Raw genomic sequence first — 27,442 nt, 5'->3', positions numbered from 1 at the left:
GGAATCTGGTGCTCAGAACAACTGCTTTTGTTCATAGGGACCGACAACACCTGCAAAATAATGAAAGTTCCTTGCAGGAACTTAAAGATGCACCGAGTTCAAAAGATAAACTCGTACATGTATGTCTGTACACATATTGTGCTTGTAACTTGAGGTTTTAAGTATCTTTTTACTCATTATGGTATCAGATACATGTCCATTATTCCTGCCTATAGAACTCAAAGGTGGGGGACATCATCCTTGTGAGCTTGGATAGTTTGTCTATTGCATTAAATCCAAAGTGGCAGAAAAGAGAACATTTATTTAGTCCAACTTTCCTTCTCTCCTCCCACTCTGTCTCACACCCACCTCGTCAGCTTATTCTATGCACCTGTTAGTCACACCCACCTCGTCAGCTTATTCTGTACACCTGTTAGTCAAACCAGTTTATTCTATGCACCTGTTAGTTACACCCACCTCGTCAGCTTATTCTGTACACCTGTTAGTCAAACCAGTTTATTCTATGCACCTGTTAGTCACACCCACCTCGTCAGTTTATTCTGTACACCTGTTAGTCACACCCACCTCATCAGTTTATTCTATACACCTGTTAGTCACACTCACCTCGTCGGCTCTATCACTCTCACCTGCCCATTGCTGGCCTAAACTAGGCTTGCTATGTAGTGACTATACATAGGAGGGTTATTTTGACCAGTTCTCAGTGTTTCAGGGATTTGGTTGTTGGTCGTCTTTTTCCCCTCTCTTTTAAAAATTGATGACTATGAATTTAGGTTGTATGGACTCCCATGTCTTTGGAGTATGTGGACATGTCTTACACATTACACCTTTTTAAAGTAGTCCTGTAGATTGGTCCAAATACGAAAAATATGGATGATGCTATTTTATTATAATTGTTGATGCATAATGTGTTAACATTATTTTAATGCTGAGAAAATTTGGGATCATTTTATTATTTACTTATAGCTGGATAGCTTGTGAATTTTAGATAGAGAAAATATAATCTTATTAGGCTACGTTTATATATATTTTTAATTACATGTCCTATCAATAATCCGAATCTGCAAAGTACTCGCCTAACTTCAACTGATGTCATTCATATAATAAATGAAATACAATATTTGCCTCCTAAATATATTGACAAGTAGTCTCCAGTATTTGAGTAAATGGACCTTCCACCACTCTCTCAATTATCTGGGGACCGCGTCGGTCCTCTTCCCAGGGCCATTTCTGGATCAACGGACCCGAGCTTGTAACACCCTACCCGGAAGTGGGTGGTAGAGTCCCCGTCACCCAACTGGTCACACCACCTCCGACATAGCCTCCTGCTTGCTGGGATGAAGCTCGCCACCGGAGATCTAAAGAGGTTGTTACAAATCTGAGTCCACAGTTTTCTCACAATCTCGGCGATAACTCGTCGAAACGACCAGTTCCCAAGAATTCGTTTTTTTAGGAGAAGAGAGGGAAATGATGGAAGAAATAGATAAATTTCAAGTGCCGAGTGCCGTGCAGGAGGCGGAGATGCAGGCGGAGATGCAGCCGCTGGTAAGTTATTTGTGGAGGCTGCTGTTGGAAACAATATATCAATGCTTGGGCATTGTATTAAATTGTAATGTCGCTGTTATTCTCGGATGTTTCGTGTGTGAGGCCTTCCATGCCTAATGTTATGCTTTGGGATCCAGACGGATCCATCACCTGCCATGCGTAGGCTAATACTGGCTGTACCGTTTGGCATTTTCTTCAAGTGTTTTTTCTACGCCATTAAAATGTAGAAATGCCAGTGTAACGCGCCAGAGGATCATGTATTTGCTCATAGACAGACGTGTTTTGATTCACTGTGTAATGCAAGCAGCGTCCGGTCTGCTGCGTAGTGAGCTGCATCCGTCATGTCTGGCGAAAACAAGCTCATCCCATCCCAGCGCCGCTGCTCCATCAGCAGCATCCATGCAGCACGTCGTGCGGCTGAACGCTGCTTGTGTCGCCTTGGCGTCATTTATAAGCTCTATTTAAATGCGCGTTTGTGCTTGTATGACACGTTAAAGCGATGCATTTTGATTTAAACCCAGTGTGAGTGATGTGGCGCTGCGCTCCGCGGCCGTAGCGGGGGGCCCGGGTTACTGCAGCCTGCAGGGCGGCCTCTTCAGCCCCCCGCCGGGGCCACGAGAGAACCAGACCCTCAGAGAACCAGACCCTCAGCAGTCTGACCTGCAGCCTGCAGGCGGCCCCACACATCCATTCATTCCGCTGTGGGCCCTCGTTGATATATGTTTTTTGTCCATATCTGTGCCCTTTGGATATCAGATGTGACTGTTTAGGAACGTTTCCCCAAACTTGTATTCAGGGACTTCTAGGAGTCCTCCACATTGTCCTAAAGCAACCTGAAGGAATCATGGATCCCTTTTTAGCTTCAGTATTTTTCAATCACTTCAATTACGTTCAAATAACGTGTCATTTATATTTTAAATCACAACTTCAATCTCAGCTATGAACAATCCCAATAAAGGTTAATAGAACATATTTCTTGAGAAGTATGTTTGTTGGACTTATTAGGTTGTAAACAACTCTATATATATGTATATATATTTATATATGTATATATATATGTGTATATATATATATATATATATTTATATATGTATATATATTTATATATGTATATATATGTGGATGTATATATGTGTATATGTATATGTATGTATATCTAGATAGAGAGACTCTTGCTTACATTGTATCTATTAATGAACTGTTGTATTCACATTGCCTCGGCATAGACATTATTATGCATTACAAAAATACATTAATTATTCATCAATGCATCAGTAATGAACATTTCTGCTCGTCTTTCTGCCCGTGCCATTGTCTCGTTTGTCTCCAGGACCCGGCCTCGTCCACAGCCTCAGAGGCGGTCTCCGACCCCAGAGAGGGGGAACCTGTCACTATTATCTACAAGCCCTCCCCCCTGCAGATGAAAATAGGTGAGTGAGAGCGTCGGTATGTGTAGGCTTAGTGTCTGGGAATAACCACATCCTGTAATCTACTGGATGTCATAGGTTCTGGAAAGCATCACCTACTGGTGTGTGCAGATGTGGCATCATCACTTGACACAAAAGAAACACTTTTGCAGAATTGTGTTTCCTAGGATGATGGCATCTGCACAATGTGATAGAAAAGTTCTCTGAAAAATTAATTCATACAGTAAACCAAGAGTGTTGTGATGCCTTAGGTTCTATTTATCCTTATTATGCTGCCAAAATAGAAGTAAAAACTACTATATAGGGAAATATAAATATTTGCATTTTATAACTGGAGCTAGCAAAGGTTTGGCTGCTGGTTTTTGCCTGAAAAATAACGTAAATAATAATGATCACTGTTCTCTAATCAATTCATACTAAAAATGTTTCAGCTCTCATCTCTTAAAAAATAAAAGAGCCACAGTCCTTTCTAAAAGGCTCTTTTCAGCACCTTGGACAGAGTCTGGTCTCTTTGACTTTTACTGTTAAACTTTATTTGCCAAAGCCTTGAAGAAACATTAAGAGTCAGTAAGAGTAAACTATTTACTGACATAAGGATTCTTTTTTGAGAACCCTGGCACATGTGTATGTCAGTCGCTGAAAGGTACATTTTATTCTATATGTATTCTACAAATTACAAGTCAGTCCACAATGAGGGCAACAACTGTATTATTGTTATTCTGCCTAAACTCATTTGTGTGAATAGATTCTGACCTCAAGTAACCATGAGATAGAAAATCCTCTCATCTGCATCTGATGGACCTTCAACACTTCTGGATTCAAAGTGTAATGCCATTGAGTGGGGACACACTATACATGAGATACAACCTGTTCTAGTGTCGCTGATGTATTATGTACTAAAAACACATCTTTTCCGGCTATACCTGGATTGAAACACAGATTAGCACTTCAGTGGCACTTAAATGGCTCTTATTATGGTACTTTTGGAGTTCGACTATGTTGAGGAAATGTTACTTTCTGTATTCTTGTTGTTCTTAGTTTGTACTCTAGGTTGATTCACTTATTGTAAGTCGCTTTGGATAAAAGCGTCTGCTAAATGACATGTGATGTAATGTAATTATAGTTTAGTTCATCGCTGTCTCAGAGTAGACGAATGGCATTAGTTGAGTCATGTGACGAGGATCAGAAAAGGGATCAGAGACGAGAGCCAGTGTCTCGTGCTTTGTGAATTGTGTATTGTATTACATTAAGCAACCCCCATAGTCATAACAGCAGTGATCGTTACTGCCTGATCAGCAGGAACTGAAGAATCTGATCCGCCATGATGTCACTTCTCCTGCTGCGCCGCAAAGCCGGTGGTTCATCGTCATGGAAGGAGAGATTTAACGCTCAAAAACAATCCCCCATATTGGATTGTCAAGGACTTATTCGGTGCAAACATTAACACCAGTTACTGTTTGCATGAGTACATTACAACATTTCATTGGAGCTGTCCTGTAAACTAACATTTAGCTCCAACTCAATCCGTCGTCTACTTTGTTCTTCATCTGGAGGTCAGCTGGTGTTTGTGTGTTGTTGTGCAGAGAAGCAGAGAGAGCTGGCCAGGAAGGGGTCACTGAAGAGCGGCAACACGGTCGGCAGTCCGGTCAACCAGCAGCCCAAGAAGAACAACAACGTGATGGCCAGAACACGGTGAGACGGGGCGCCTGTCTCTCTTAGCTCTTGCAGTGTTGTTTCTTCTCGTCGACCGGAGGCGGTTTGAAGAACTTCATGATGAAGAAGAATCTCCGGGTGACACTGTACTTTGCAAGAATATTCAGTTTATTCTTAAAGGTACACGTCAAACAGGAGGCCGAATTTGAGAGAAGTCTGCCGATAGTGCAGAATAATAATCTACCACGAGCTTTATACACAACACACAAGGAGGCGTTCATTATTCCCGGCCTTTGTGGTCCAATCACACGCAGGCATAATGACCTCATTCTGGGACTGATCTACCAGGTCGAACACAGGGACGTGGACCCCCTAAATCCAGACCTGAATCGAGGCCCGTTACTCAGGTTCTTATCCACCCCCAGGGACTTGGACTTTCAGAGGTTCAAACCCAAACCGAGGCGTCACCCAGATTCTCGAACCTTGAGCTCTGACTTGCATGTTTTAGATAATCTGACATTATACAGTAGATGAAATTACACAACAACAGTCATTGAAACATATCAATAAACTCTACTGAAGTTCTTATTCTAGTTTAGTATTGCAGTGTTAGGTTTTTCTACCCACAGCTGACCACAGAAACGGGTTCCCATGGGAGAGAACAGATGTATTTTATTCTCATGTCTTTCTGTGGGGCTGGCAAGAGTACAGTTGTATTAATTTAGGGTGTGTAAAATGTTATAAATCAGACCTCATTCATGCTTCTGTGGTAACCGTAGTAACAGACGTAACTGTTTCAGTATATTTGCCAATCTTACTCAGCTCTTCCTGTTTGTGAATCCATTTGACCTCCATCATCTTGGTTGAGTCCTGTTCCACCCTTATTGTTATTGATCATTTATTTTCTCCCTCTTTCTCTCGCTCCTCCCCCTCTCGGTCCCTCTCTCTCACTCTCTTTCTCGGTTCCCTCCCTGCAGGTTGGTAGTGCCCAATAAAGGCTATTCCTCTTTAGACCAGAGCCCAGATGAGAAGCCCTTGGTGGCGCTGGACACAGACAGGTAAACACACACACACACACACATTAAGACATGCACGGTCACATGACCACCTCAAACACACACATGATAACCCAATCCGTGTCGTTTGTTTCAGCGATGACGATTTCGATATGTCTCGATACTCATCATCGGGATACTCCTCTGCTGAGGTGAGACATGCGATGCGGCACGTTTTTGTTTCAGCCCCCCCCCCCCCCCCCCCACACACACACACACTTTCTTTCATCCATCTCTCATGTTGGTCACGAGGCCAGGAGCCAGGCGTTTACCTCAAAGCAAACCCATCTACATCCATCCTACTTATGCATGGTAATTCTGTTGCCGTGTCGCTTGCTTGTATTGTGGATGCACCTGCACATAAATGTTCATGAGACACAGAGCAGGTGTCCGCTCCTGCAAACTCTGCACATCACATTTATTCCCCAGGAGTCCCGTTTCCCACCCTGTAAATACCCGGTCTGTCTCTGACGTGTTCGGCCTTGTGGGTTTATTGTGTGTTATATCAAAATGCCGGACGGCAGTCGTCATCTCACTCATGACAAAACTCCAAGTGATGATCCGTACAGCCATCTGTGAAAGTGCCCCAAATCAGTTTGCCATGGTTACCACTCCAGCTCAAACATATACCTTTAAAGATTTGTAAAGTGTGTATTGTCAAGATGTGATAAAGCTGGAGGAAGATGTGTTTTTTTGGCACAAAACTACTTTTTTTTATGGATTTTGCAAACAAGATATAACAGCATCATTAGTGACCTTTTGAGGTGTTGTTGCCTTTTGGACAGAGCCAGGCCATTCCAGTCTGTGTACCAGGCGCAGCTAACCATCTGCTGGCTTTGACCCGAAAGCCAAAGTATTCTTATTTATAAATCTGTCATCCTTCATTGAGGCACGTTTGCTACACTCTGTCTCAAGTACAAGTCCATTTAACATTCCTATTATAGTACATTTACTTGACAGACACGAAAACAGACGATCAGCATTGAGAAATTTATTTCAAGATTTTCTCTGAAAAGAATCAAATCTGAACCCAAACTGAGTCCAATGCTGCCGTGGCCCACGAGCAAGGTGTGCTCCGTGAGATGGTACCGGTCCCCGGGGTTTGGAACCAACCTCCTCTGTCTGTCTTCCCTTCTTCAGCAAATCAATCAGGATCTGAACATCCAGCTGCTGAAGGACGGGTACCGCCTCGACGAGATCCCGGACGACGAGGACCTGGATCTGATCCTGCCCAAATCAGTCAACCCTACCTGCATGTGTTGCCAGGCAACCTCCTCCACCACCTGTCAAATACAGTAACCTCACCCCTCTGACCTTCTGCCCTTCCCGTTTCCACACAATATAACCCCCAATCTTCATCTGCTGTGAGTTTACTTCGCCGCCACAGTGGTGACAGAGAGGCATTGGTAGAGTATTGTAATGACCGTTAAGTGCTGCGATAATAATGGTGATGAGAAATAATCAAATTAACATGGAATATTTGGTTTCAAATCTAGGTGACGGAGCATATTTGAAAATATGAAATACTTATTTCAAATGTGAGTAAAAGTGTTGGTTTCCTCCTATGGTAGGACTTGTGTTTGAGAGCCCTTCTTCTGGTGATCATGGTGTAACACACGTATTAGAGGACGTGAAACGGAAGGTAAATTGATGCTATAAAGTGAACTCCCTTTCCCTGACAAATAAGAACCATCATAACTTCTGACTCAACTGGTCTGCTTACCTTACTGAATTATGGGTTGCATATTTCTAGTTTTTTTTTTATTTGTTCCTTTTTATTTGAACGCTTACTTTTTTAGGATTGAGGGATAAGTATGATTGCGTTGACATGGGGATATTTGGACTGCAGTCTTGGTATCCCTACATAGAGGATATCTAGTACCGTATAGGGATTAATGTATGAACATGAATGGCTGAGGAACAAATTGCATGTGGAACACTGGACTGAGTAATAGAAAGGAAAATAATAACAAATTGGCTCATTGCACACTTGATTTTTCCCCCCCATTTATATTGTGCAATCACACGCTGCTGTTGTGGCCCTAGCTTGACTTGTTTTGAATTTGCACTTTTTAATTTGTTTTATTTGGGCCCATATCGGTTTCCTCTTTCCTGCATCGCAGTGACAGTGTCTTATCTGATATGAACTGTGTCAAAAAGGGAAGAATATATATTGTTGCCACAACCATCGAACACATGATGCTCACATGATTGATATGTTATCACGGCCAAACGGGCGGCGGAGGCCTCAGATCTTTCAGCCAACTCTGCTGTGTTACTCGCCCACTAAACCTCATTTCTGTTTTCCCTTTTTAAATTGTTCACTTACATGCATATGCATGCATACGTATATTGCCAACATAAAGAGTGATATACTATCTTTTAATCTCATTGGACTAATGAGTTGGAACATCGAGGATCATTAACTTGGAGCACTAAGATCCTTCATTTATGACCAATCCCTCTCTTAACCAGCTGATAAATTGCAATTAGATTATGCCTTAAGTACAGAGAGATTTGAAATGTGTGTGTATTTATTGCCATCTTGATCATTTAGTTTGCTGTCTATAAAGTTATGCTTCTTTTTCTTTTCACACGGGTGATACTTGTTTTTCTTTAAATTAATTTCTTGTAATGTAACACTACCATTACAGTATTAAACAATGTTATTAAGTGCGGTGTATGAAAACAATAAATAAACACAGCTAATGGAGCACTCCCAGTTCTAACTTTATAGGTTGAATCATCTTTTTTTGCAATGCATCATCAGCATTAAAGAAGAGCACCAGAGGTGTGAAGTTCAGTGTGTGTGATGAGACACAGAATTAATGAGGAAAGGTTTAGAAAGAGAAAAATATTTTAATGTTACAACTTTTGAGCGTTAATCATAACACAGCTATTGCAACAATGTGGGGTCTGCATTGATCGTCCCTGATTGCGGTGCATTGGCGTCAGAGTGAGGGCTCAACCTGAAAGGCACCAACATCTTATCACAGTTCTGCCAAAAAATAAATGTAACTTTATAAATATAGGTGGTGTTTGTCCTACGGGCTTTACTCTATCTGGACAGTTGAATGCATCATGTGGGAAGTATTATAAAGGAAAATGTATGACATCAATGTTTCTAGCTCCTATAGTGGATGAATAAGACCTCCTACCATTAATAATATTATAAAAAGTTGAAGAGACAAATAAAAAATTAATTGTTCCAAACAAATGCATAAAAACATGCTACATGGAATTTATTCCAAAATAATCAACAGTGTCTAAAAAAAGGGCATAAATTAAAACGAACCTTTTACTTTGTGAGAAATGTTGTGCTTCCATATCACCACTAGGGGGTGTAATAGTGACTGAAATGACCATGCGTTACATTACCTGATAAAATGCTGTCCAGATACAGAGTAAACAAAAGTGCGTTTCTATGTATAGCAACTGGCACTGTTGGCATAAAAGACAGTCGTTGATCTTCTAAGTATTATTGAATACCAACATTAAGAATCTGTCGATGCTCATTCAGGTAGTATTCCCAAAGGTTCAGCATGGAGATATTCCCCTCTGCTGCAAAACCCTTCGAAAAGACACAGACCTCCTCGTTAACAGTTTACAACCTTTAACTTAACATGAGTCATTACGCTCTTAACGTCAAAAAGTATTTCCAATGCAAGTAAAAGGTTATCTTTTAATGGCATTACCCTGTTTTGTTTTCCCCGGCATCGTTGACATAATTCTCGTCTGAAAAAGCAACGATGGGGGGTGTAAATGTATTAAACTGCGGTTTGGTTATGGCTTCTGGTCAATTATTTGCAACTTTATCATGATGCGACAGTTTGAACACAGGAAACAACTGAACAAACTACACCCAGAAGTTCACAGTATACCTCACTTTCTAAGTCCATAAGCAAAATGAAATACCCAAGCTCTGTAATTCTCTATAATATAGCTTTGTCTTATAACTCTAATAACTAAAGTATTTAGAGGGTATCATCCATCTGTTTAATCTATTTACATAGCGACACTACTATACTGTACATTTGCTCTGTCCTGAAGTGGCAAGTAAGTTTGTAGCATGTGTGAAATACTATTTACTAAAAGACGATTCCCACAACTAGGAATATCTAAGTAATTTGTTTTCTTGTCGTCTTCACCTGCAAAAAAAAGTCTGCGAGGTAAAGTGAACTCATGTAGTGTTAATGAAAACAATATACTTATGTCCACGAATGCCTCATGGAGGTCAGATTTTTCGAGGGGAAAAAAACGCACTCAACACAAAGTAAATAATCCCAAATTGCAAAGCAAGTAGAGCCTGTGTTAAAGACAATGAAACCCGCTCATGGCTACCGGTGACGTCCGGTAACCAGAGGGGTCCCCTTCAGGGCCTCGTTGATTACAGTCTGCTTCAAATGTACATTTCTTTGTTACATGCATAGAAACACTTTTAAAATAGTGGTCTGGCTGGTTGACTTAATAAAGGTGCAAACACCACCCGTATCATGGGTGTGTCTGTGTATGTATAGCCTGTAAGTATAGTGGTGTGTGTGTGTGGTGTGTGTGTGTGTGTCTCACACCGCAACAGGGCTTTGGTCTCCAGAGTCACACGAGGAAAGGGACACGGAGCAGCGGCATCTCTTGGCTGCGCTGGCGCCCTGGAGCATGCAGGGATGGAAGCCCGCGTGCCGCCGGGCGTGTTTGGTCAGGTGGTCGCTCCGGATGAAGCACTTGTCACACATCGGACAGACGAAGCGCTTCTCGCCGGTGTGCGTGCGGAAGTGACGCGTCAGCTCGTCCGATCTGGAGAACTTCTTTCCACAGTTTGACCAGGTACACTCGAACGGGCGCTCACCTGGAGACACACACACGCGTATATCCGACGTTAGGCCTTGTGGTTTGCTTATATTGGCTTTTCTTTCTCATTGTTTGGAGATTCACAAACTCCACTGGTGTATGGATAAAAATTATTGCAAAATCAGTTTGTTTTTTCTTTAAATGTTAATCCATTGAATGTACACATGTTTAAAGCCGGTTCTCTGAGACCCAAAACTGACATCATGCTTTTCCCCCCCTGAACAAATGTGAATAGAAAATGTTTTCAATCATCTCTTTTCAAAAGTATCACGGTAATAAAACATGTTGGGGTTAACTTGTATTTGTGCACATATAATATATCGCCTCTGAACTAATCCTATCCAAATATTTAAAAAATTGCAGGAAAAAAAAGCTGCTGCCCCTCCTCCAACATGTGCTCAGTTGAACCACACATCTACCCCTGTTTACAACCCGACACGAGGGGAACGGATGAAGATGACGTATGAGGAAATGGTGGCGTAGAGAGGGTCATCTCGAGACCAGAACATGAGGAGGCAACAGTGTCTCAGTGACTGAAGCACGGGCCGCGATGGAGACGAACATGGCGCGTTACGCGTGATGGGAATCACATCCAACAAGGAACATTTGAGCCAGTATTTGGCAGAAAACATAATAATTGTGTACAATAATGATTCACAGGGCTGTCAAGTTTTGAAGACAGGCAAGAGTGACATTTCCATCAGCACACCCCCCCCCCCCCCCCCGCAGAATGACATTTTCGGATATCAGTCAGTCGCGCGCAATTCCAGGATGCTTTATTTTCATTGGTTGCTGGATTACATCTTACCCAGATACAACAGATACGGTTTTTTCTGATTGGCTATTGTGTAGCCCATTTCCTTTTTTTTATTGGCTGATAAGTGGCTCCTCGCAGCAGAACTCCAGGGGAGCGCTTGATTCCTCCACGGTGAGGGCAGCGCGGCTCATGTTGGCGCGCTGCGGCACATTAAAACATTAAATAGCCGAGAGTTTTTTTCAGCGTGAGAAATACGATGTGTGGCAGGAGTGCGTGACTTAAGACCGAAATGCGTGAGTCTCACGCTCAATGCGTGACACTTGAGAGCCCTGGATTCATCACGCTTAAACAATCTACACAATTATGGGCGGCGGCACGTGGTGTTCCCAGCCCCCCCCCCCTCAGCCTGTTAGGGGCCGTCCAGCCACACCTCCAGCAGCGCGCATTCATGGGACCCCCTTCCCTATCATGAGGTACTGAATTCCAGGAACATGTGGTCTCTCGCTTACACGTCACATTACACAGACCCACACATTCGTTGTTACATGATAAGATGTTTTTTAAAATCTTGCAGTTATTCTTAATTGTTCACAGACTGGTCTGCAACTCTTTTGAAAAGAGCAAATGGAGATTTAACAGTGATGTCAATTATGCGTCTGAAATATATTTTTAATGACGTGACACATAGCAGTTTTACTGACGTCATCAGAGTCGAGCGCCTTAGTTGCACTGTGCGCCTCCACCTACCCGTATGGACCCTCAGGTGGGCTTTGAGGTGGGACGACTTGCCGTACATCTTCCCGCAGCCGGTAAAAGGACAGCAGTGCCTCTTCTCTGGAAACTCCTGCCTCGCCCCCGGCTTCTTGCTCCGGGAGGACCGTTTGGTTGCAGCCTGTCCCCGGCTGCCCCCGGCGGCGTTGGACCGGACACTTCCCCGCTCCACCTTATCCAGCGTGCCCGCGTCGCTGCCCCCGAGGAGTCTGCCGTCTCCGGGGCCGACAGCGTGTGGATTGCATTGATTCAAGTCCAGTAAAATCATCGCCACCATCATTAAAGTCCGGTTCTCCTGGTTGTCTTTCAGCGTGTCCTCTGTGCGCCCCGGTGGTCGGCTGAGGTCACAGTCTGCAGAGACATCCACCTCTGACATCACGACAGCAGGTCCGGATGGAGAACAATGACACGGAGCTGTAGAGGCTATTCCAGAACACAAGCAGGCAATAAGGACGCTCTGAAGTCATTCGGCCGCAGTCATCCAGGGGGACATGCGGGTAGGCGTCCACACGTGTCGTCTTCCATGTGACTATTACGCACAGGCTGCGTGTTCTTGTGGGGGTTGCAGGGCGCGGATAAACACCCCGACAGCAAAGATATTAGTTTGAATTTCTTCCTCTCTCCATCCGGGTCCTTTTCTGTTTCCAAATGCCAGATCGATAAAACACAAAGTGAACCGAGCTGCGCGCCTCGTTGGGAACGTCCGGCTCTGCCCTCCCACCACATGCGTCAAGTTGTCCTGTTTTACTGTGGGCTGCAATTCTCTCAACTCCGAGAAACAATTTCGCGGAATCCCACGGCGTCATCGCAATGCGGAGCTGTGATTGGCTAAGAGGAGACATGCCTCGCTTTGTGGAGTGGCCCATTCACAGGAGTGAGTAATGAAGCGCTGGATCAATCACAGGCTGGGGTCGCCGGAAAGAGGGCGGGTCCGGACTGAAGTTGCGTTCAGGTGCTGCAGGTAACTGGTGGAGATGGTTAGTTTTGGACCTACCGGAGAGGATCAGGCTGCAGAATCAGTGACATCTTTTGAATCACTTCTTAAAACCCATTTTTATAGAACAGCTTTTAAGTGATCTCGTCCTTTTATGCAGAACTTTGGTTCCCCTAATTTAGTTTGTCTGTTTTTTATTTTTTATTTTAATTTGAATATATATTTTTAAATGTTATATTTGTTTCTTACTATTCTAGATAGATAGATAGATAGATAGATATATACTTTATTAATCCCCAAGGGGAAATTTGTCGAGTCAGTAGCAGCAACACACAAGAATAAAAAACCAAAACACAAAATATAAGAAGGGTTAGGGTGATCTGGCAAGAGGTGAACTGTTGTAGAGCCTCATAGCCGTCGGCAGGAATGTTCTCCTGTATCTCTCCTTGTGGCAGCGGAGCGTGAGGAGACGTCTGGAGAAAGTACTCCTCTGTCCCTGTAGGAGGTGGTGGAGAGGGTGGTCCGGGTTGTCCAATATGGACACCAGTTTCTTCAACGTCCTCCTCTCCACCACCTGTTCCAGGTGCTCCAGCTGGCAGCCGATGATGGAGCCAGCCTTCCTAACCAGTTTGTTAAGACGGCTGGTGTCACGGCTCCGATGCTGCTCCCCAGCAGACAATGGCAAAGTGCAGCACACTGGCCACAACCGACTGGTAGAACAACTCCAACATCTTGCTGCACACGTTGAAGGATCAAGCTTTCTCAGGAAAAAGAGTCGACTCATCCCTTCTTGTACACAGCGTTGATGTTGGCCTTCCAGTTCAGTCGGCTGTCGATGGAGACGCCCAGGTACTTGTACTCCTCCACCATGTCCACGTCCACTCCCAGGACACTCAGAGGTGTAGGAGCTGTCGCCTTCCTCCTGAAGTCCACCACCATCTCTGGTCTTGGCCACGTTCAGCCACAGGTGATTCTCATCGCCCACTTTACAAAGTCACTCACCACTGCCCTGTACTCCTCCTCCCGTCCATCCCTAATACACCCGACCACTGCAGAATCATCAGAGTACTTCTGCAGATGGCATGACTCGTGTTGTACTGGAAGTCACTGGTGTACAGGGTGAAGAGGAAGGAGACAGAACAGTTCCTGTGGGCTCCAACATCACTGACCACCGTTCCAGACAGCACACGCCCATTCTGACAAACTGTGGTCTGCCTGTGAGGTAGTCAGTGATCCAGGAGATGGTGGGCGCGTCACACCGGCCACTGCAGCTTCTCACTCAGCAGCAGCGGCTGGATGGTGTTAAATGCACTGGAGAAGTCAAAGAAAGTGACTCTCACAGAGACATCGGTTCCATCCAGGTGCGACTGAGCTCGTTGCAGCAGGTAGATGATGGCGTCGTCCACTCCCACATGAGGCTGGTAAGCAAATTGCAGAGGGTCCAACGATGATTTCACCTGCGGCCGGAGGTGGGCCAAGACCAGCCTCTCCAGCACCTTCATCACATGGGAGGTGAGGCGACCGGTCGGTAGTCGTTGAGGCCAGATGGTGCTGACTTCTTTGGGACAGGGACCAGGCACGACGTCTTCCACAGCACGGGACTTCCCCAGCCTCAGGCTGAGGTTGAAGAGGCGCTGCAGGACACCAGACAGCTGGGTGGCGCAGGTCTTTAGGACCCTGGGGCTGATGCCATCAGGACCTTCAGCTCTGCGCTGGTGTAGTTTCTCCAGCTGTCTTCTCACCTGGTCAGTCGTCACAGAGAGGAGAGAGGGGAGGTAGAGGAGCCCATTGTTATTGAGGGCTCGGTGGATGTGCAGCTCAGCAGGGGGACAGAGGGGAGGAGGTGTTTGGGAGGTGTGATGTGGAGGAGACGGGGAGGGCTGTGAACTGAACCTATTGAAAAACAGTTCAGCTCGTTGGCCCTCTCAAGGCAGCCCCCTGGCTGTCTACCTCCCACCTTGAAGCCAGTTATCTGCTTCATGCCAGACCACACCTCCCTTGTGTTGTTCAGCTGGAGTTTGGCCTCCAGCTTCCTCCTGTAGGAGTCCTTGCCTCCCTGAGCTTCACCTTTAGGTTGCGCTGGGCTTTCTCAGCTCATCCCTGTCTCCAGACCTGAAAGCAGCTTTCTTCATGTTAAGAAGCGCCTTCAGGTCCCTGGTGATCCAGGGCTTGTTGTTGGGGAAGCAGCGCACAGTCCGTGATGGGATGGTGGTGTGTTCACAGAACTTGATGTATTCCGTGATGCAGTCGGTCATACTGTTGATGTCCTCCCGTGCGGTCCACACAGCACATCCCAGTCCGTTGACTCAAGCAGTCCTGTAGGCGTCGTTAGCCTCCAGAGACCACCTCCTCACAGTCCTGGTGGTCACGGCAGCCTCTTCACCAGAGGAACATACCTGGGTGTCAGCCGGACCAGGTCATGATCAGACCTGCCGAGGGGAAGGGCAGTGGCGCTGTATCGTCCTTAGTATTAGCATACAGCAAGTCCAGAGTTTTATTGTTCCTTGTTGGGCAGTCTATGTATTGATGGAAGGTTGGCAGAGCTTTTCCAATGTGGTGTGGTTAAAGTCACCAGTGATAGCCATGAATGCTCCAGGCTGATGATTCAGCAGAGCAGACACAGTGGAGTGGATGGTGTCCACAGCTTCCTCAGCGTCAGCTGATGGCGGCACGTACGACAACCAAAATGGCGGACGTGAACTCTCTCGGCAAATAGTACGGGCGCATCCCCACGGCCAACAGTTCAATGTTCGGGCTACAGAAGCGCTCCTTCACGCACATGGTCCGGATGGCACCACCGTTCATTCACATAAACAGCGATCCCCCCTCTTCTTACCGCTCTGTGTAGCGTCTCTGTCAGCCCGAACAGTAATCAACAGTGTCTAAAATCCAGATACAGAGTAAACAAAAGTGCGTTTCTATGTATAGCAACTGGCACTGTTGGCATAAAAGACAGTCGTTGATCTTCTAAGTATTATTGAATACCAACATTAAGAATCTGTCGATGCTCATTCAGGTAGTATTCCCAAAGGTTCAGCATGGAGATATTCGACACAGACCTCCTCGTTAACAGTTTACAACCTTTAACTTAACATGAGTCATTACGCTCTTAACGTCAAAAGTATTTCCAATGCAAGTAAAGGTTATCTTTTAATGGCATTACCCTGTTTAACTTTATCATGATGCGACAGTTTGAACACAGGAAACAACTGAACAAACTACAGTCCATAAGCAAAATGAAATACATAATATAGCTTTGTCTTATAACTCTAATAACTTATCATCCATCTGTTTAATCTATTTACATAGCGACACTACTATACTGTACATTTGCTCTGTCCTGAAGTGGCAAGTAAGTTTGTAGCATGTGTGAAATACTATTAATATCTAAGTAATTTGTTTTCCACCTGCAAAAAAAAGTCTGCGAGGTAAAGTGAACTCATGTAGTGTTAATGAAAACAATATACTTATGTCCACGAATGCCTCATGGAGGTCAGATTTTCGAGGGGAAAAAAACGCACTCAACACAAAGTAAATAATCCCAAATTGTAAAGCAAGTAGAGCCTGTGTTAAAGACAATGGAACCCGTTCATGGCTACCGGTGACGTCCGGTAACCAGAGGGGTCCCTTCGGGGCCTCGTTAATTACAGTCTGCTTCAAATGTTCATTTCTATGTTACTAGCATAGAAACACTTTTAAAATAGTGGGCTGGCTGGTTGACGTAAGTATAGTGGTGTGTGTGTGGCATGCAGGATGGGTTTGGTCAGGTGGTCGCTCCGGATGAAGCACTTGTCACACATCGGACAGACGCGCTTCTGCGGCGGAAGTGACGCGTCAGCTCGTCCGATCTGGAGAACTTCTTTCCACAGTTTGACCAGGTACACTCGAACGGGCGCTCACCTGGAGACACACACACGCGTATATCCGACGTTAGGCCTTGTGGTTTGCTTATATTGGCTTTTCTTTCTCATTGTTTGGAGATTCACAAACTCCACTGGTGTATGGATAAAAATTATTGCAAAATCAGTTTGTTTTTTCTTTAAATGTTAATCCATTGAATGTACACATGTTTAAAGCTGACATCATGCTTTTCCCCTGAACAAATGTGAATAGAAAATGTTTTCAATCATCTCTTTTCAAAAGTATCACGGTAATAAATTAACTTGTATTTGTGCACATATAATATATCGCCTCTGAACTAATCCTATCCAAATATTTAAAAAACATGTGCTCAGTTGAACCAAACGGATGAAGATGACGTATGAGGAAATGGTGGCGTAGAGAGGGTCATCTCGAGACCAGAACATGAGGAGGCAACAGTGTCTCAGTGATGATGGGAATCACATCCAACAAGGAACATTTGAGCCAGTATTTGGCAGAAAACATAATAATTGTGTACAATAATGATTCACAGGGCTGTCAAGTTTTGACATTTCCATCAGCACCCCCCCCCCCCCCCCGCAGAATGACATTTTCGGATATCAGTCAGTCGCGCGCAATTCCAGGATGCTTTATTTTCATTGGTTGCTGGATTAACCCAGATACAACAGATACGGTTTTTCTGATTGGCAGCCCATTTCTTTTGATTGGCTGATAAGTGTCTCCTCGCAGCAGAACTCCAGGGGAGCGCTTGATTCCTCCACGGTGAGGGCAGCGCGGCTCATGTTATTAAAACATTAAATAGCCGAGAGTTTTTTTCAGCGTGAGAAATACGATGTGTGGCGGGAGTGAGTGACTTAAGACCGAAATGCGTGAGTCTCACGCTCAATGCGTGACACTTGAGAGCCCTGGATTCATCACGCTTAAACAATCTACACAATTATGGGCGGCGGCACGTGGTGTTCCCAGCCCCCCCCCCCTCAGCCTGTTAGGGGCCGGCCAGCCACACCTCCAGCAGCGCGCATTCATGGGACCCCCTTCCCTATCATGAGGTACTGAATTCCAGGAACATGTGGTCTCTCGCTTACACGTCACATTACACAGACCCACACATTCGTTGTTACATGATAAGATGTTTTTTTAAATCTTGCAGTTATTCTTAATTGTTCACAGACTGGTCTGCAACTCTTTTGAAAAGAGCAAATGGAGATTTAACAGTGATGTCAATTATGCGTCTGAAATATATTTTTTATGACGTGACACATAGCAGTTTTACTGACGTCATCAGAGTCGAGCGCCTTAGTTGCACTGTGCGCCTCCACCTACCCGTATGGACCCTCAGGTGGGCTTTGAGGTGGGACGACTTGCCGTACATCTTCCCGCAGCCGGTAAAAGGACAGCAGTGCCTCTTCTCTGGAAACTCCTGCCTCGCCCCCGGCTTCTTGCTCCGGGAGGACCGTTTGGTTGCAGCCTGTCCCCGGCTGCCCCCGGCGGCGTTGGACCGGACACTTCCCCGTTCCACCTTATCCAGCGTGCCCGCGTCGCTGCCCCCGAGGAGTCTGCCGTCTCCGGGGCCGACAGCGTGTGGATTGCATTGATTCAAGTCCAGTAAAATCATCGCCACCATCATTAAAGTCCGGTTCTCCTGGTTGTCTTTCAGCGTGTCCTCTGTGCGCCCCGGTGGTCGGCTGAGGTCACAGTCTGCAGAGACATCCACCTCTGACATCACGACAGCAGGTCCGGATGGAGAACAATGACACGGAGCTGTAGAGGCTATTCCAGAACACAAGCAGGCAATAAGGACGCTCTGAAGTCATTCGGCCGCAGTCATCCAGGGGGACATGCGGGTAGGCGTCCACACGTGTCGTCTTCCATGTGACTATTACGCACAGGCTGCGTGTTCTTGTGGGGGTTGCAGGGCGCGGATAAACACCCCGACAGCAAAGATATTAGTTTGAATTTCTTCCTCTCTCCATCCGGGTCCTTTTCTGTTTCCAAATGCCAGATCGATAAAACACAAAGTGAAAACGTCCGGCTCTGCCCTCCCACCACATGCGTCAAGTTGTCCTGTTTTACTGTGGGCTGCAATTCTCTCAACAAGAGGAGACATGCATTCACAGGAGTGAGTAATGAAGCGCTGGATCAATCACAGGCTGGGGTCGCCGGAAAGAGGTCCGGACTGAAGTTGCGTTCAGGTGCTGCAGGTAACTGGTGGAGATGGTTAGTTTTGGACCTACCGGAGAGGATCAGGCTGCAGAATCAGTGACTTCTTTGAAATCACTTCTTAAAACCCATTTTATACAACAGCTTTTAAATGATCTCGAACTTTTATGCAGAACTTTGGATCCCCTAATTTATTTTGTCTGTTTTTTATTTTTTATTTTAATTTTAATATATATTTGTAAATGTTTTATTTGTTTCTTACTATTCTATTTGTTTTGCCTTGACTCTCTTGTAGAGCACTTTGTAAACATTGTTTTATAAAGGTGCTTTTCTTTCTCGCACGACATAAGAGAAACAGATGGGAGACAGAAACAGAGGTAATAATATTTAATGTGCAATTAGATATGCTGTGTAACCTGTAACAGTCAGCTAATAATGCAATTAATGCATTCCCTTAATTTCTCTTTACAGAGACACTTTCAATTTGTAGTTGTATTCAAACTATTAATTTAATGAACAAAATAAATGAAAAACTAATATTTCTAGCACTTTCTGCATAATGTGCAGAATACGTAGTGTATAACACTAACACCTGCATAACACACCTCAACATTTCCTCATTGTATCCGTTCTTTGTTCATGCATTATTATATTTAATACCAACAGACAAGCATGAATGGAATAACAGATAACTGAATAATGCCATTTTCCATTTTGATCCGCTTATCCGGGGTCGGGTCCGGTGGCATCAGGCCCAGACTTCCCTCTCACCCACAAGCATCCAGCTCATTCTGGGGGATCATGAAGTGTTCCCATGCCAGATGGGAGATATCATCGTGTTTGGGGTCTCCCACCGGATCTCCTCACAGATTATTTATAATGACATATATCATGATTACTAGCAGTCGAAGGTGATCAGGTTTTATAAGCATAGTAGATTCTGTACTGGTTGAGAACTTCATGGTCAGGATAACGCCTCACTGTTCTGTGTCTGCATCGGTCTGCACTTTATTCTGTTCCTCAGCACTTCCTGTCTCATTTGGAGACAGACAGACAGACAGACATTTTACATTACATTACATTACATGTCATTTAGCAGACGCTTTTATTCAAAGCGACTAACAATAAGTGAATAAACCAAGAGAACAAACTAAGAACAACAAGAATACAGAGAGTAACATGTATCAAGAAAGTTGAACGACAAAAGTACCATAAGTAATAACATGAGTAATACCATAAGTAGTACCATGAGTAATGCTATAAGTAAGAGCCATTTAAGTGCCACTGAAGTGCTAATCTGAGTTTTAATCCACAGAAAAAAATTGTTTTTAGTCTCCGGGTGAAGATGTAGAGACTTCCTGCTGTGCTGATGTCAGCGGGGAGCTCATTGCACCAATCAGGAGCCAGGACAGCGAACAGTGTACATAGTGTACAACGCGGCTGGGGGCGGTGTCAACGCGGCTGGCTGAGTGTCTTTAAAAAGATCTCCCGGGGCCAAGTCTGCAGTGTGCATTTTCTACCTGTGAGGCGAGACTACTGACTACTTGGATCCTGCTAAGTATCTTCTTTAAACTAGTTTTATCTGCTAAAGTTACTGTTGTATTTGTTGTTTAAAACTGCTAGATTGTTAGTCTGTCCTGTTTTAAGGAGTTGTTTTGGTAGAGAGGTGTGTCCTGTGTTCCGACACCTGAATCTTCACTGATTGGACGAGCGATCGTCACCTGGTTTCTATTGAGTGTCATTTGAATACCAAAAGCCAAGGGCCGGTGTCAACGCGGCTGGAGGTAATTGGCACTAACTTGGGCTCATAACCGGATGGGGGTTTCGGTCAGCTGTAGCGTCAGCGTGACTCATCGGACGAAGACTCGGAGGACAAAGACATAGGAGTCTTCCGTTGGAGTCAAGACTCGGAGGACAAAGACATAGGAGTCTTCCGTTGGAGTCAAGACTCGGAGGACAAAGACATAGGAGTCTTCCGTTGGAGTCAAGACTGGAGGACAAAGACATAGGAGTCTTCCGTTGGAGTCAAGACTGAGGACAAAGACATAGGAGTCTTCCGTTGGAGTCAAGACTGGAGGACAAGACATATGACATGGAGTCTTCCGTTGGAGTCTTCGGGGTGGATGAGTCTTTTCCCATTTTGTGAATATGTGTGTCTTTTCCATACCTGTGCGTATCTCTACTCGTAGTTACTATAGGACTCGCTCATTCATGTACCGGAACCCCTCCTCTGTTATCCTTCCTACCCGTTCTACTCACACCCAGCACCTGGTCACAGGAGGCCTCTGGAACTGTCAGTCAGCCAACCGCAAGGCCGACTTCATCTCTGGCTTTGCTGTGGAGCAGTCGCTTGACTTCCTGTCTCACTGAGACCTGGATCACAGCAGACAACACGTCTACCCCGGCTGCTCTCTCCTCGGCCTTCTCCTTCAGCCACACACCCAGACCCTCTGGTCGGGGTGGAGGTACAGGTTTACTCATCTCACCCACATGGTGTTTCTGTCCCTACCCGCTTCCACTCTTTATCCCACTGACTTTTGAGTTTCATGCGGTGACCGTTACTCATCCGGTTCAACTTCACATTGTTGTTCTCACCGTCCCCTGGTTCTTTGGGAGATTTCTTGACGAGCTAGACGTCCTCCTATCGAACTTGGAACACGGCCCCCGCTCATCCTTCTGGGTGACTTTAACATCCAGACAGAGAAGTCATGTGATCTCTTACTCTTACTGTCTTCCTTTAACCTCTCACTCAGTCCCTCCCCTCCTACTCACAAAGCCGGCAACCACCTTGACTACATTTTCACAAGAAACTGCTCTACCTCTAACCTCACTGTAACTCCTCTCCATGTCTCTGACCACTTCTTCATCTCTTACTCTCTCTCGCTCTCTGGTACTGACAACCCACCCATATCTACAGACTCTGCACCTGTACGCCGCAACATTCGCACCTCTGCCCCTCCTCTCTGGCCTCCTCTGTCCTATCTGCTCTCCCTCAACTGACTGCTTCTCACTCATGCATCCTAACTCTGCCGCAGACACTCTCCTCTCTTCCCTGTCTTCATCTCTTGATTCTCTTTGTCCTTTTAAGACACGACCGGTTTGGAAATCCTCTCCTCTCCGTGGTTGTCGGACTCGGTGCTCCGAGAGAGCCACCCCAGCGACGGAAAGAAAATGGCGCAAATCGAATCAAGCGGAAGACTTGCTCTTCTATCAATCTCTCCTCTCCTCCTTCTCTTCCTCTATCTCTGCAGCCAAAAGCTCGTTCTACCTGACCAAAATTCAGTCTTCCTTCTCTAACCCCAAAAAACTCTTCTCTATCTTTTCCAACCTCCTTGATCCCCCCTGTCCCCCTCCTCCTTCCACCCTTTTGCCGAGCCACTTTGTCGACTACTTTACAAACAAGATAGATGACATCCGCTCCTCCTTTACAAATCCATCTTCTATCACCTCACCAACACTAACTTCTTCATCCCCCTCTCTTTCCTCTTTCACCCCCTTGTCTCCCAATCAAGTTCTTAGCTTGGTGACCTCCGCCCGACCGACCACCTGCGCCCTTGACTCCGTCCCGTCTCCCATTCTCCAGGCTATTGCTCCTGACCTTCTGACCTTCCTCACCCATCTTATTAACAGCTCCCTCTCAACTGGCTGTTTCCCTAACTCTCTGAAGGAGGCGAGAGTCAACCCTCTCCTGAAGAAACCCACGCTCGACCCATCTGAAGTCAGCAACTACAGACCGGTCTCTCTTCTTCCTTTTCTCTCCAAAACTCTGGAGCGAGCTATCTTTAACCAAGTGTCCTCCTATCTCCACAGTAACAACCTTCTTGACCCTCACCAGTCTGGATTCAAGGCCGGCCACTCGACAGAGACGGCCCTCCTTGCTGTCTCTGAGCAGCTTCACACTGCTAGAGCAGCCTCTCTCCTCTGTCCTTATCCTTCTCGACCTTTCTGCAGCATTTGACACCGTGAACCACCAGATCCTGATCTCTTCTCTTCAGGACCTGGGGATCTCAGGCACTGCACTCGCTCTTTCTCTTCCTACCTTAAAGACCGCACCTACCGGGTAACTTGGAGAGGATCTGTGTCTGATCCTTGTCCTCTCACTACTGGGGTTCCTCAAGGCTCCGTCCTGGGTCCCTCCTCTTCTCTCTGTACACAAATTCTCTCGGCTCTGTCATTCGCTCGCATGGCTTCTCCTACCATAGCTATGCTGATGACACCCAACTGATCTTCTCGTTTCCACCGTCCGAAACACAGGTGGCGGCACGAATCTCTGCCTGTCTGACTGACATCTCTCAGTGGATGTCTGCTCACCACCTGAAGATCAACCCTGACAAGACTGAGCTACTATTCTATCTTCCAGGAAAGGCTCCCCCACCCACGACCTGACTATCACCTTCAACAGCTCTGTGTTGGCCCCTACCCTGACTGCCAGGAACCTCGGGTGACACTCGACAGTCAACTCTCCTGACGGCCAACATCGCTGCGACGACGCGTTCCTGTAGGTACATGCTGCACAACATCAGGAGAATACGTCCTCTTCTTACTCAGAAGGCGGCGCAGGTTCTGATCCAGGCTCTGGTCATTTCACGCCTCGACTACTGCAACTCTCTCCTGGCTGGTCTACCTGCTAAGGCCATCCGACCCCTGCAGCTCATCCAGAATGCAGCAGCTCGACTGGTCTTCAGCCTCCCGAAATTCACCCACACCACTCCGCTCCTCCGCCTCTCCACTGGTTACCGGTGGCTGCTCGCATCCGCTTCAAAACACTGGTCCTGGCGTATCGTGCTCTAGACGGATCGGGCCCGTCTACATCCGGGATATGGTCACACCGTACACCCGGCACGTTCGCTCCGCCGGCAACAGCCAATCGACTTGTGACTACTGCACCTCGAGCTAATCACTCGAAATCCAGACTGTTTGCTGTCCTGGCTCCTCAGTGGTGGAACGAGCTCCCCACTGACATCAGGACAGCAGAAAGTCTCTACATCTTCCGTCGGAGACTGAAAACACACCTTTTCCGACTATATCTGGATTAAAACACAGATTAGCACTTCAGTGGCACTTAGATAGCACTTACTTATGGTACTTTTGTAGTTCGACTATGTTGAGGAAATGTTACTTCCTGTATTCTTGTTGTTCTTAGTTTGTACTCTAGGTTGAAATGCACTTATTGTAAGTCGCTTTGGATAAAAGCGTCTGCTAAATGACATGTAATGTAATGTAATACTCTGCAAAAGAGTAAGGTACACACTTCACTCAAATTGTGTAACAAGACTCAGCTTCAAAAGAATAAAACCGTGCATCCAGTGCAGTGGGTGCGGTTCATTCATGAGTTCCTAGAAAACCCCTCTGAGCTTTGAGGCTGCTGGCATCGAGGAACATTTCCTCTGAACAGTTTTTCCCTGGCATGATCTGTGTTGACACTATTTGGATACAAGCTATTCCCTGGGGCCGTTTATATGAGAACGGAGCGACTCGGTATGCAAGACGAGAGTAAAGCGCTCACTGAGGGGTGGGCCTGCACTTCTGTCCTCACACAAACGTGTTGTTGCTCCATATGTTGTTCATTCCGTACACATATTGTACTGCTGTCCATCCAGGGATCCTCCTCTTTTGCTCTCCCCAAGGTTTCATCCTTTTTTTTCTCCCAGTTAAAGGTTTTTTGGGGGGAGTTTTTCAGACAGAGGATTTCATGTCTTTAAAGTGTAAAGCCCTGTGAGGCACGTTTGTTATTTTGAGCTATATAAAATATGTTGAATTAACCTGTTCCCCCCCTCAGAGATAGATCATGATGTTTGTTGATGTGGCCCCAAGACTGTTGTCAAGAGAAAAGAGCGAGAGTCTTAAACAACTGTCAAATAGTCTTTCCTCTTCAGCTGAGGTATAAATAATGCAGCAGCGACGCTTTGATTAAAGCACATGTTATCGTGAAATCTTAATCCATATAATGTCCAATGATCTTAATCCATATAATTTCCAATGAATGCACGATGTGAGAAACATCATGCACAGAAGGAACAGTTGAAGAAGACTGGAGCAATAACACAAAGTCCCAGCTGACGTCATAAGCCTGCAGCCGCTGCGGCAACGTGTTGCCCTTTGTGCTCTCCGCCTCCATTTCGCTGGCGCCTCATCCACATTTCCAGGAATACAAAATTAAACAAGCAACTTGGTGGGCCACGTAGAGCAATGCAGCCGTCCTACAGCTCCTCCTCCTCCTCCTCCTCCTCCTCCAACAGAGCTGTAAACAACTGAAGAAGAGGAGGAGGTGCCTCTGCGGCTGCGCACGGCTGCTGTGCTGCTCCGCGCGTCCCTCGATCCTCACAACAATGGGTCATGTTGATGTGTTGACATGATACGTGTCAATGCTGAAGTTGTGTGTTTGTGTGTGTGTGTGTGTGTTTGTGATTTGCGTGTGACGTCACAGAGAAGGCCCGGGGTGTCGAAGAACAGAATGTTCCCCACGTGCGAAGCTTGAAATGAGCCCCCCCCCCCCCCCGCATGAGCCCACAGGCCGGACTCAAAGTCCCGGTTTAGTTTCCCAGGGGTCTGACCTCCTAATATAATAAATCATATTCGAATGGAAAATAAAAAGAATGAAATCAAATGCATTCCAAATATTGTAATTTCCACACACAAAAAAGGCTTAAAAAACAAGAAAAGCAATCCACAAACCAATCGGTGAAGTCACGATGACTACGTCCACTTCTAATAGATACAGCCTATGGTTGCGCTACGATATTGTATAATATTAACATTTAAAAAAAAAGGAAGTGACCCAAAACAGACAGGAAGCGATCCACACATGTGCAAAAAGTCATTGCGCATGTATCAATGGATCCACACGTGTGTATCACTTCACATGTGAACCCCCAACAGAGGACATTGAAGTTCAAATCGCTCTCTATTTTTATGGCTCCAACTTTACACAAATTAAAAAAATACACGTTTGTGGATATGTATTTATTTATATATATTTATGTATTCAATTCAATTTATTTTATATAGACCAATATCCGAAATTAGCCTCAGAGGGCTTTACAATCTGTACACATACGTCATCCTCTTTCCCGGGACCACGTCAACAGAGGAGCAACTCCCCCCAAAAAACCTTTAAAGGGGAGAAACCTTCGGGAGAAAAACAGAGGAGGAGGATCCGTCCCTCAGGATGGACAGAAGATGTCAGAATGAACAACAGAGTCACAACACATTCAACTCATATGACATAAATGATTCATAAGAGTAGGCATGGTGAAAAAGTACCAATAATAATGGCAGCAGTGGATTGAGTAAATAACAATGGAAATAAAAGCAGTAATGGTAAATACTAATTGCAATGCAACTAATAATAATAATAATAATGATAATGATAATGATAATGGCGGTAGGTGTCGGGCAGAACCAGCGTCCAGATAAAACCATAATCCATATAAACCTGTGTGGCGAGACTCCAGAGAAGGAGCAAAGTTAGTAATATTCATTAATAATAATATATATATATATATAAAGTATTCCTCTCTATTCTACGGGACATTTAAGTAAAAACCTTTAATATATATTTTTTTGACATGTGTAACAATAATTTCCAATGGTTATAGTATAACAAATGGGCAATTGTTTGAATTAAATGTTATATATATATATATATATATCACACTGTGCTTTTTATCTTTTTTAAATTCTACAACAATGAGTTTGACGGCCTTCGGCCCCGATGTGTCGCGCCCTTAAAAGGAGTCAAATTGTAACTTTTCCCATCTTCCTCTCTGCAGGGTTGTGTGTATGAGAAACACCTCTTAAAGACATCCGACCTACACACGATAAGCATCAGTCTTTTTGTCATCTGAGCAGTTAAAGATCGTGATGAAGTAAAAACAGGCAAGACACAGAGTACCAATCTATTTAATTTTTTATTTAACAATGCATGCCAGACATGATCCTATTCACATTGAAGAATACAGATTTGTATTTGCTTCCAAATACTCACTACTTTGATTTCATATTATACTCTCTCTCTATCGTTCTATCGGTCATCTTTACAGGTCGTCTCTGTACAATCTGAGTGGAAGAACTGCATGCATTTGACATGAAAGAAAGTGTGACCAGTAGGGTGATAAGTCCCTATCAATTGTAGAAGCACATCAGCAATTATTGCAGAAAAAACGTGCGTGAAACTCTCTTTAGTTTCCGAGTCACAGGTCGTCATATAGGAGGGAAGCGGATCTGTTTATTACCATCATATGCGCATGAGATACAGTATAGGAAAGTATTTTAAAAATACTGTACACTGAGATTATGTTGGGTTGTGTTGTGTTGGCATGCCTCCCTGTTATTGGTGGAATTTATATGTCTAGGTTCACACGCGGTTCATGTACACGCACGAACACACACACACACACACACACACACACCTCCT

At 45.1% G+C, this 27,442-nt stretch overlaps 2 protein-coding genes and 1 pseudogene across 2 annotated transcripts; 1 reads left to right on the top strand and 2 right to left on the bottom strand.

The window, feature by feature from the left end:
• Positions 1-1,313: 1,313 nt before the first annotated feature.
• On the top strand, positions 1,314-8,411 carry fam219ab (family with sequence similarity 219 member Ab). The gene is made up of 6 exons (XM_056419575.1): positions 1,314-1,542; positions 2,873-2,972; positions 4,553-4,661; positions 5,600-5,680; positions 5,775-5,829; positions 6,818-8,411. The coding sequence occupies exons 1-6, from the start codon at positions 1,465-1,467 to the stop codon at positions 6,974-6,976; spliced, it is 582 nt and encodes a 193-aa protein (XP_056275550.1). The 5' UTR covers positions 1,314-1,464; the 3' UTR covers positions 6,977-8,411.
• Positions 8,412-8,516: 105 nt separating this feature from the next.
• On the bottom strand, positions 8,517-13,171 carry LOC130197077 (Krueppel-like factor 9). Its single transcript, XM_056419572.1, has 2 exons — positions 12,027-13,171; positions 8,517-10,520 (listed from the first exon to the last, which is right to left on the bottom strand). Exons 1-2 carry the CDS (start codon positions 12,424-12,426, stop codon positions 10,240-10,242), a joined length of 681 nt encoding a protein of 226 aa, XP_056275547.1. The 5' UTR covers positions 12,427-13,171; the 3' UTR covers positions 8,517-10,239.
• LOC130197380 (Krueppel-like factor 9) lies at positions 12,949-18,878 on the bottom strand (annotated as a pseudogene).
• Positions 18,879-27,442: the final 8,564 nt, after the last annotated feature.

The sequence above is a fragment of the Pseudoliparis swirei genome, chromosome 7, assembly GCF_029220125.1.
Source record: "Pseudoliparis swirei isolate HS2019 ecotype Mariana Trench chromosome 7, NWPU_hadal_v1, whole genome shotgun sequence".
NCBI classification, from domain to species: domain Eukaryota; kingdom Metazoa; phylum Chordata; class Actinopteri; order Perciformes; family Liparidae; genus Pseudoliparis; species Pseudoliparis swirei.
This window is presented reverse-complemented; position numbering and strand designations above follow the sequence as displayed.

What these genes read in the sequence shown, in the direction of transcription:
- fam219ab (XM_056419575.1), top strand. Translation starts at nt 1,465, where the DNA reads ATGATGGAAGAAATAGATAAATTTCAAGTGCCGAGTGCCGTGCAGGAG. An exon ending in AGGCGGAGATGCAGCCGCTG is followed by an intron (nt 1,543 to 2,872) that starts GTAAGTTATTTG and finishes GTTTGTCTCCAG; the next exon opens with GACCCGGCCTCGTCCACAGC. An exon ending in CCCCCTGCAGATGAAAATAG is followed by an intron (nt 2,973 to 4,552) that starts GTGAGTGAGAGC and finishes GTTGTTGTGCAG; the next exon opens with AGAAGCAGAGAGAGCTGGCC.
- LOC130197077 (XM_056419572.1), bottom strand. Translation starts at nt 12,426, where the DNA reads ATGTCAGAGGTGGATGTCTCTGCAGACTGTGACCTCAGCCGACCACCG. An exon ending in CCACCTGAGGGTCCATACGG is followed by an intron (nt 10,521 to 12,026) that starts GTAGGTGGAGGC and finishes GTGTGTCTCCAG; the next exon opens with GTGAGCGCCCGTTCGAGTGT.